This window comes from Prionailurus bengalensis, chromosome E4, assembly GCF_016509475.1.
Source record: "Prionailurus bengalensis isolate Pbe53 chromosome E4, Fcat_Pben_1.1_paternal_pri, whole genome shotgun sequence".
NCBI classification, from domain to species: domain Eukaryota; kingdom Metazoa; phylum Chordata; class Mammalia; order Carnivora; family Felidae; genus Prionailurus; species Prionailurus bengalensis.
Window position 1 is genome coordinate 66,541,804 of NC_057360.1, and position 10,153 is coordinate 66,551,956.

The 10,153-nt window shown below is 60.7% G+C and overlaps 1 protein-coding gene across 6 annotated transcripts in view; it reads right to left on the reverse strand.

The window, feature by feature from the left end:
• The window catches only part of LOC122476481 (SLAM family member 9-like), a 20,920-nt gene extending 12,326 nt beyond the window's left edge, over positions 1 to 8,594 (reverse strand). For 2 of the 6 annotated variants that reach the window (XR_006295506.1, XR_006295504.1), the window contains exons 1-4: positions 8,235 to 8,594; positions 6,580 to 6,978; positions 4,447 to 6,210; positions 4,168 to 4,250 (exon numbers count right to left, since the gene is read on the reverse strand). Coding sequence is in view for 2 of the 6 variants with exons in the window: in XM_043569228.1 (XP_043425163.1) it covers positions 4,202 to 4,250; positions 4,447 to 4,588; positions 5,914 to 6,210; positions 6,580 to 6,978; positions 8,235 to 8,307 (960 nt within the window). In the remaining 4 variants the exon portion in view is untranslated. Of the gene's footprint in view, positions 1 to 3,339; positions 3,912 to 4,167; positions 4,251 to 4,446; positions 6,211 to 6,579; positions 6,979 to 8,234 lie in introns of those variants that run through there. The other 4 variants (XM_043569229.1, XM_043569228.1, XR_006295505.1 and 1 more) reach the window with 4 other exon arrangements.
• Positions 8,595 to 10,153: the final 1,559 nt, after the last annotated feature.

Consider the following 10,153-nt stretch of genomic DNA (forward strand, 5'->3'; position numbering starts at 1 on the left):
CAGAGGGAGATGGAGAGAGAGACAGAGACACAGAGAGAGAGAAGCCCAAGCAGCCTCCAGGCTCTCATCACAGAGTCCAATGCGGGGCTCCGACCCCTGATCTGTGAGATCATGGCTTGAGCGGAAATCAAGTGTCGGAAACTTAACCAACTGAAACACCCAGGGGTCACAAAGGTGAACTTATGGAAATAGTAGGATTTTTAATCATATGTGTAAAACATGATCTTTGTCATCGGGAGCCACCTTCCGGAGAGAACACAGAACAATTTACTTCCTGTGACATTCATTTTGTTTAATTGAACCTAACAAACCTTAGACTACTTTTTTTTGTAGGCTCTGCTCCCAACGTGGGGCTCGATCTCACCACCCTCAGATGAAGAGTCTCGCCCTTCACAGACTGTGCCAGACAGGCATCCCTAGACTTTCCCTTTAAATTACTTAAATGTATATTTAGTTTTGAGACAGAGAGTGCGCAAGCAGGGGACGGAAGAGAGACAGAGGGAGACACAGAATCCAAGGCAGGCTCCAGGCTCTGAACTCTCAGCGACTCCTCTTCCAGGGAGCAAACCTTCTCTCGGGACCAGGTATCATCACCCCCATGACCTGCGAACTCAGGGATCCCCTGCGTCCCGTCTCCTTCCCCCGGGATCGGCCCTCACCTCTCAGGGTCTGTCTCAGGGGATGGGGCAGGCACCCCACTCTGCCCTCCAGCCTGTTTCACCCCGGAAACCTGGATCAGGACCTCGGACCTCAGACCCAGGATACTCCAGGGATCCCCCTTTCCCAGCGGTCACCCCCCCCCTCCCAGCCCCAGATACCCCTCCCACTTCCCCTCCGCAATCACAGTCACCGCCCTCAGATCCTCGCCCTCCCCCCCTCCTCCCCCACGCACCCCTGCTACCTCACGACCTCGCCCCCCACCGCTCACCTGGGCTCCTACCTTCCAGGTTTGGCTCCTGATCCCTGACTCCTGGCTGCACATTCATGTCTGCACTGCCCCCCCCTGCCACCTGCCCCCCCTCCCAGTGTGTCTGGCGCTGATCTCCCCCTTCTGCCCAGTGCTGGGTCTGGGTTCCAAGGGAGAAGATCCGCCGCCCCGCCCCCCTCAGCACCACCAGCCCCCCCCAGTTGCCCTGAGCAGCCTCCCTCCAGGCCCTGAGCGCCGGCCACCGCCGCCACCTGGCGGCAGAGGACCGAACTGCCGCTGGAGAGTTCCTGCCAAGAAGCCTCCACCGTGGGTTCACCTGCACACACAGGTCATGAGCGCCTACTGTGTGCAGCACAGGGGCAGGGAGACACAGGGAGCTGAGTCCTCGTCCCAGAGGAGCTCCCAGGCTGGCGGAAGCAGTTCAGGCCTCCGGAACAGGTCAGTTCCGCGGACGGAGCAGAGTGGGGGCATCTCGTCTCACCGGGGAGCCCAGCTATCGTCATGGAGGGTGGGGGGTGCGGGGCACAGGCCTCGAGCGTCCCCCGCGTGCAGGGCCCTGTGCAGGGGGCCCCGCGCCTTCTCCAGGACCCCCTGTGGCTCCGCGGTTCTCTCCTGCCCACCTGCTCTACAGAGGTGCCGGCACCCGCACCAGGACTCACGGGAAGAAGGTCGGGATCAAGTGGGAGGGGCCGCAGATGAGAGACCACAGGCTCTGTGAGCGGCCTCGTGTGCACCCCCAGAACAGGCCAACTCGGCCATCCCGTTCCTGCTGCCTACGGAGGTGGTCCAACTGGAGAGAGGAGGGCAAGGGCTCACGTCTGGGGACGGGGACACTGGAGTTTATGAGGACATAGGGAGACTCCTGGGGGCCGGATGCAGGATGCACAGTCAGCTTGTCCCCCACGCTCCCTGGGGCTGGCCCTTGTCTGTCCCTCTTGTGTTTGCCGCTGCGGGTCCCCGGGAGCTCATTGGGAGCCGGGGAACAGGGGGTGGGTGCTGGGGGCGAGGGCAGAGTAGAGAGCAGGGAATAGTGAGGGTGACAGACCACCCTTAACCTGCCAGAAACACTGGGAAAGGTGCCATGGCCCCATCCCCACTCACAAGTTGTCCCTCTCCAAGGGCCATAGCCCAGGAAGGGGAAACTGAGGCACCAGAGGACAGGGCCGGCTGCCAGGTGCCCTCCTCTCCTGCCCCTCATTCCTGCGTGTCCTGGATGAGAGTCGTGTGAAGGACACCCCCCTCCGGCCCTGCTCTGTGGACACACTGGGTTTCCGGGGAGGGGGGGTGGGGGTCGTTGCTGCTGCCACACACCCCTGATCAAGGCTGTTGGTCCGGGCCACACCCACCTGCACACACCTGCTGGGACAGCAGAGGCAGCCCACACCTCGTCCACCTCACTGCTGGACAGCTGACGACAGGGACGGGCAGGACAGGGCGATGCAGGCGGAGGTCAGCACGGGGTGTCTCCCACCCGTGAGCCCAGCGCCTCCTCTCTCTCCTGCCCCCACCCGGCCTGGCTCTCTGGGCCTTGAGGCCTCCCCTGCAGCTCTGAAGTTTGGTGTGTCTTACCAGCTGGCCCGAGGCCACGAATAAGGCATCTCTCAGGCTGCCTGTGCCCTGTGTGCAGAACAACCAGTGTCCCTGGACCTGAGGTCCCAGAGCTGGGGGGGGGGGTGCCCTCAGGGTCCTCAGTCTTTCCTCTTAGAATTCTTCCTTCCTCTGCCTGGATTCTGCTGCTAGGTCAGCCCCCCAGGCCCCCCGATGCTGGGAAGGGGGCGCCCACGGGCCGGCCCTACAGGTAGGTCCCGGGGACGAGGTGGTACCGGGTTCTGGTCCGCGTTCTGGACCTGCAGGAAGCTGGGGCCGAGCGCCAGAGTAGGACGCGGGCGCTCGGCGAGGACCTCGTGTAGAGACCAGGGCACATACGGGGACCCACGGGCTGCCGGTGGTGTGGACGCCAGCGGGGAGCGAACGAGGGACCAAAGGGGACCTCCAGGTGTTGCTGAAGCCAGTGGGCAGACAGTGGGACCCGAGGGAGCTGGAAAGGTCATCAGAGCCCATGGAGGAGCCGGGGAGGGGGAGGGTCCCCGTGAGACAGGAATCGGGTTTCCCACAGGTGACTGTGCCTCCGAGAGCCCATGTTCATCAGGTGGCCGCGTGAGGGTGTCGGCTCAGGACTGGAGACGCGGGCTCAGCGCGGCCCGGCTCCGGCCTCGGACTCAGCCGGAGTCACCGAGGGAGAGGTGGTGGCAGGGGAGAGACGAGGGCTCCACGGGGACGAGCAGAGGATGGAGGGGTGGGGGCAGTAAGAGACAGATAGGGAGGGGCCGGGGTCCTGCTGTGAGTTGAGTCACAAGGGTCAGAGTGAAATCAAACTTTTTCAAATTAAACCTGAAATTACTAAGCCATAATAGGTCTTAGACAAATTTAGTCTGTTTTTTTTTTTAAAGTGGTTATTTACACATATATTTGGGGAGAGAGACAGAAGGAAAACGCACATACTGACAATTGGCTGGTGGTGATCCGGTCGAGGCTGGAAGTTGAGACTTCAGGTCGATGGGTCCCAGAGGCCGAGGGTCCGGACAGGACGACAGACGGGGCACAGACATGGGGAGAGTGGGCTCCGTTGACGGTTGCCAAAGGGGCTGAGGCTGAGCGGAACCGGACCACAGTTTGGACTTGTTTAGCGACGAAGGTCCCCCTCGATCTGCCGCGATGTGTGTCTTCTGCTCAACTTGGGCACGACGTGTCCACGTAGAGATTCACGGAGGGTGGATGAATCTGGTCCCTGCTGAGAGCAGCCAGAGGGGGAGGGGGCAGGACCAGGGCCGCAGGCATCACGCGCACAACAGAGGTGTCGGGAGGAGGCTGGATTCCCTGTTACTTCCAGTTAAATCACCCTGGAGACCTGGCCTGGGTGGCGGACCTCACTGTAGACTGTCGTGAGCGGTGTCTCCTGTTCGAGATGTGGTTCCCCTGAACGCTGGAACGCAGACAGAGGGTTCCTGCCACAGCTGAGGGACACAGAGGCCCCAGAGGGACCCGCACAGATGCCATGCCGCTCACGTGACCTCCCCTCAAAGCGCCCAGCACTGCACGGACCCCGTGTTAACTCTGCACTGTCTGGAGAGGGATACAGAGGCAACGAGCCAGAAACTGCTGATCCCTGGGTTTGACAAACTCACACCCAGGCACAGGGACGCGGGAGAACCCAGGCTGACCTCCTCTCCTGGACTCACCTCATCTCTGCCATCTCCTGTCTCGTGTTCTCCTTCATTGATGCCAGCAGCAGAGTCTAAACCTTTCTGTTCTGATCCTGCCCCTGAGACACACACAGGTCGAACTTGCATCTGAACGTCGGACACGTGTACCCTCCCCACCACCATGACCCCCAATATCATGCCCACACCCACTAGCCTTCTGCAGTGATGTTCCCTGAGCAGGAAAATGCAGGAGAAAGGGAGACGAGGGTCCCAGGGGAAGGGAAGGCGAAATGCACCTGCCTCTCCCAGGCCTACCTGTCACACATCAGCCATATGCGCACCGTAACCCCGATGACCAGAAGCGCGACCACTAAAGCTCCCACGATCAATCCCACGTTGACACCAACAGACGCCAAGATGTCTGGCAGGTGGGCAGACCCGTCCGGCCCACGTGGACCTGTGTGCCCCCCACACAGCCAGTGAAGAAGGATGAGACAAGAGACAACGTCACATGCCCGCTGCCAGGCACGTGGAGACGTGTGAAGGGACCCGGTCTGGGCTGGAGAGGGGGGAACACGGCAGGTCCTGTCGCTCAACCAGCGCCGGGCCCCTGCTTGGGGCCGGGGTGCTGAGAGGGACAGGACAGGGTCCAGGCACTTGAGGGGCTCAGCCACGGGGGGAGGGCTGGGAAAAGGCCGAAGGCAGCCAGCCAGGGCCATGGCGGTGCACTAGAGGTTCACAGCCGGTACACGGGTCTCCAGGGAGGGCTTCCCGGAGGAGGGGAGGGCCGAACTGAGTGGAGGGAGGAGCCGGAGGGAGGAGGGTGAGCAGGAGGCAAGAGGATCCTCCAGAGGGGTAGGGGTCACTGAGGGACGAGCTTCCCCGGGGACTCAGGGATGCTGAGGCAGCAGGGGACGATGGGGTGGAGGGACGAGGCGGCACACGGGGAAGCCGGTCGCTGCTCACTCGGGGACACGCTGACGGTGAGCAAGTCAGGTGGGAGGCCGAGGTGGGACAGGAAGGCAAATCAGAAGCAGCCGAGGCCCCCCCCACTCCGGTCCCCTTGGCCACAAAATCAGCTCTGGGTGGGGGGCCCCTCTGCTCCCGAGAGGAGGCGAGGGGTGAGGGTGGCTCAGGGGGGGCTCCTGCAGGGTCCTGAGGTGAGGAGCCCTGCTCGAGGTCAGTGCCTGCTGGACGGGACCCCAGCATGGCCTCCTGTGGGCCGGCAGGGGTCACACACAGTGGGACAGCTGCAGGCAAGGGGTCCCTGGACGGGAGTAAGTGGGGAAGGGGAGGACGCGGGACTGGAAGGTCTGGGGGAAGAAGCAGCAGCCTGGCCAGAGGCTGAAACCTGGGGAGCCCAGGACACATCCGGGAATCCAGGCGAGCACTGGGGCGGGAAGCGTGTCCCCGAGACCGGAGACGGGCACACGAGCCCCGACGCCTGAACCCTGCAGGCAGCGGCTGGCTCGGCCTCCCTCAGGTGGCACCGACCACTGACCCTCCCCTCTCGCTGGCTCGAGACCTCCCGGGACACACAAGGACTGAAGGATGAGGCAGGGGTGAGGTACCCGAGGGGGCTGCCTGGACCAGCAGGGGTGAGGGGTGCAGAGGAGCAGGAGAGAGACACCGAAAGGCAGAAGCAAGCGGGATGTGCCTGCCAGCCTCCTGGACGGGTGACGGTGGCAGGAGGTGACCTAAACATGGGGACAGAACCCGGAACCCTCCCCCAGGGGGACCTGAGCTCCGGGACTCCCCACCCCTCTGACAGGATGCACTCACCGTGGGCACAGACTTCCCCAAGATTCCAGGTGGCAGTTTTCCGGTCCCCCGGGTTGCTGACCACACAGGCGATGCTGGGGCTGGGCTGGCTCAGGGGCAGCTTCAGAGCCAGTGTCCAGGGGTTGGGGGCCGGTCCTGGGACCCCTCTCTGCTCCAGCTCCCCGGGGAGGCCCTTGCTCTCCCAGGACACATTCACGTCCTCTCTGGTTCCCGGGGCGTGGCACTCCAGGGTGACATTGCACCAGTCTGGTGTGACGGATGGAGTCTTGGCCAGGATCTGGGGGCGGGGCACGGGCTCTGGGGCCCGAGGGACAAGAGGACACGGGGTCAGGTGAGTGGGAAGCATCACGCCTCATGCTTTCTCAGACGGAATCTCACTGTCGCCCTGGCATCCTCCCCGCAAGGATGGTGAATCCACTTTACAGATAAGACAGACTTGACCCAAATATACAGCGAGTGGCTATGAGGACGGGAGCCACTGTCTGCAGCCTCAGGAGTGATCTCAGCTCTGCCTCGACTTGTGGTGAACACACTGCGTCCAGTTTCAAGGGAGAAGCCAGAGCCTCAGGTCTGGGGTCTGGAAGGGGTCCTGCGAGGGGGGCCAGGGACACTCCCAGGGACAAAAGAAAGGGGTAAGTATGTACTGGGGGAGGAGCCACCACCTACCGTAGACAGTGAGGTGGAAATACCAGTTCGTTTCTCTTCCTCCTGTTAAGGAGACTCGAGCCCAGTACTGCCCACTGTCCTCAAGGGTCAGGTTGTCAATCCTCAGGGTCGTGGTGTTGAGCACATGGACCCTCTTCTCAAACTTGTCCTGGAAGTTGACCCATTTTGGAACATCTTCCCCAGGAGACACGTGCAGCATGATTGTGTAGTTTCTTCCAGATTTAATGGCCCAAGAAATCTTCTCCAGCTTGACTCCTGCAGCTAATTCTGGACGTCTGGTCACATGAAATGGCACAGAACCACCTTGAGTTCCCTTCAGAGAAACTATGTTTCCAGAATCCTCCACTTGAGATCCAAGAGTTCCAGAACCGTTGACCACAGTGCTGAAGGTGCCTAGGGCTTTGGAAACAGACACGGTGAGTGTTTTGTCATTGAGAATAAGGAGAAAACCCTAGAACCCATGGCGCTCATGAGTAGACTCCCAGTAGACTCCCTTGACTCCAGGAGGCGGGACAGAGCAAGAATTTGGAGTCATGCTGGAATCAGGTCCTGGTCCTCGTGGGGCGTCCCCTTGAATCCGGTCGTGACCTGCTCTCCCACAGTGTCCTCGCCGCCTAACTCTGAGAGTTTGGATGTGACGACATCACGGATCGAGAGCCCCAAGCACATCTGGGCCGATGCCAAGTGCCCAGCGTAGGAGGCAGCTTCCACCGTGGCTGCCCACACGCTGTGGGAGCCCCGGCCCTGGAGTGGGGGCCGCGCCCTGTGACTTGCTCTGGAGGGGAGCTCAGCTAAAGTGATGGCCGTCACTCAGCGACAGCAGGTCTCACAGGAGTGAGACGTCCGTCTGGCTCACACCCTGTCTCTCGCTGCTGTGACGACCCAGTGCCGTGTTGGGGGCTATGCTGTGGAGACGGCCATTGGCAGGGACTGAGGGCAGCTCGGGCCAGCCGTGTGAACAGTCCGTACACATGGAAGGATCTCATTTAACGTTGCACACGTCCCCTCGTGGACTGGAGTTCTCTCCACGTGTGACGGACAGTTCGTTTTTCTTGTCTCTACAAACGCTGTCGCGTTGAGTAGCCTTGGATTGGAGACTGTGCACAAGTGGATGCACGTACCCCAGCCTCTGTGCACACCCACCTGTGCACACCCACCGTATACGGGGGTATATGCATCACGCACACACATACACCACACATAGGCGTGCATGCGCTGGGATAACCCGGTGGGTGAGTCCAGTGCACCAAAGGTAGGTTCATGTACTGGGGACAGGCCTGCCTCGGTGCCGTCCTGAGAGCGACCGACACGTAACAACCAAACTTTTTGCCTTCTGCGGAATAGATGAGGGAAAATCCGCTCACGTGGTATTTTAACGAGCGTCTCTCCTGCAAAAGACCCTGGTCGCCATGTCACATGACTGTTTGATCTGCTCTTCTGTCAGCTGTCAGCCGTCCGCTTACAGCCTTTCCCCGTGCTTGGCTTTTCCTGTTAGTTTACAGGAGCGAGACCCATAGGCTCAGAGCCAGATGCCCCCTCGGGCTCCCTGACAGAGTTGGTATTTCGGGCTGTTCCCCACAGACAGCAGACCCACGGGACCCCCGCCTCCCTGCCCCGCACACCGGCCTCCCACCCGGGGAGCCCGGGCCACTCACTGAGGACGAGGCTGCTGAACCCCAGGAGCCGGGAGGCCCAGCACAGGTGGGGGTCTTCTGAGTGGGCTCCCATCACAGGCGGCCTCCTTCAGGCTTGGTCTGGGCCCAGTTGGCCGTGGAGGAAACATCCAGAAGGCAGAGGCAGGAGAAGAGGTGAGCTTCTGCTCAGAACACTCTTAGGCTCTTCCCACCCCAAGGGCGGAGCTAACTGTCTAGGACAAGCTGGCTGCTCTAGATAAGCCATTCAGATGCTTCCTCTTCTCTCTGGCACCTGCAGGGACCCTCGGGGAACGATGGTGGAATAAACATAGGAACCCCCCCTGGGTGAGGCGCTGTGTGGGAGACGCCCCATCTTGTGGGCACGACCAGCCTGGTGATCTCAGCTCCCCAGCTGGCAGCCAGCGGGACCCCTTACCTGTTTCCCTGGGTTCACATTCTGCCCAGGCAGCCCTGCTCCCCAGGGTCAGCCGATGGCCAGGCCCAAAGTCGCACAAACCACCGTACCAGGGACACAGTGACGCCCCTGCTTTGGGCCTGTCCTCTGTCTTAACACCATTGAACGAGTCAAATCTCCTTTCTGATTTTCTCTGCACTTAACTGTCGGGTGTCTAAGAAAGACGCTCTGAGCACAAGAACAAAGCGCTTTGTGGGAAGGGCCCCCCCCCACACCCCAGTGCAAATACGGGCATTTCCCTTTTGCCGGCACCCCAGGCCCTCTGGGCACCCAGACCCGCCCTGCCCCCCCACACAAGGCAAACTCCCCCAACAGGGCAGCACCCCACCAGCGCGTCCCCCTAAGGCTCTGCCAGCCCTGGGCCCGCTCTCACACACAGGCAGGGGGCAGGGACGGGCTCCTCCGTCCACAGGCTCGGCTGCCTCAGACTCACGGCCACCTGCTGAGGGTCAGGCCTCTTCTCCCCAGACGGGGCCCCACGACCTCTGAGAACCTTGTCTCCCGTGGACCCTGGGGGAGCAGCCCCGTAACTCCCCGCCGGCCGTGGCCTTTCCCCGCCCACGGAGGCTCCCCCCAGCTGCTCAGAGCCTCGGATCCTAAGTCTGGACCCCAGGATGGCCGGGGACACCAACTGAAGGCAGTCAGCCTATGGGCTGGGAAGTCCCTTCTGGGGATGTGGAAGCCCATCCTAAGGGTGTGGACGACCATCGCAGGTCACTCAGCAGGGCGGAGCAGAAACTGGACTCCTAACCGTGATTTCTGAGGCCCAACATCCCAGCCCCGTCCCTTCCCACCGTGTGGCCTCCAAGAGTCACCCCGTCCACTCTGGGCTCCCGACCTGCTCTGCGCTCCTCGGACAAGAGAGCATCAACACCACCTTCTTCCCCCGCTCCCGTCCTGTAACGGGGACAGACTGCCAAAAGGCTGTCCCCAGTATGGTACTGGCACAAAAACACACACATAGATCAATGGAACAGAATGGAAAACCCAGAAATGGACCCACAAATATATGGTTAACTCATCGTCAATAGACAGGAAAGAATATCCAATGAAAAAATGACAGTCTCTTCAGCTAATGGTGCTGGGAAAACTGGACAGCGACATGCAGAAGAATGAACCTGGACCACTTTCTTCGATCACTCACAAAAGTAAATTTAAAATGGATGAAAAACTTAAACTGAAACAGGAAACCATCAAAATCCTAGAGGAGAACACAGGCAGCAACCTCTTTGACCTCGGCCAGAGCAACTTCTTACTAGACACGTTGCCGAAGGCAAGGGAAACAAAAGCAAAAATGAACTATTGGGACCCCATCAACATAAAAACCTTCTGCACAGCAAAGAAAATCAACAAATCAAAAAGGCAGCCTATTGGGACGTCTGGGTAGCTCAGTCGGTTAAGCATCCACCTCCCGATATGAGCTCCGTCATGATTTCAGGGTTCATGAGATCAAGCCCTGAATCGG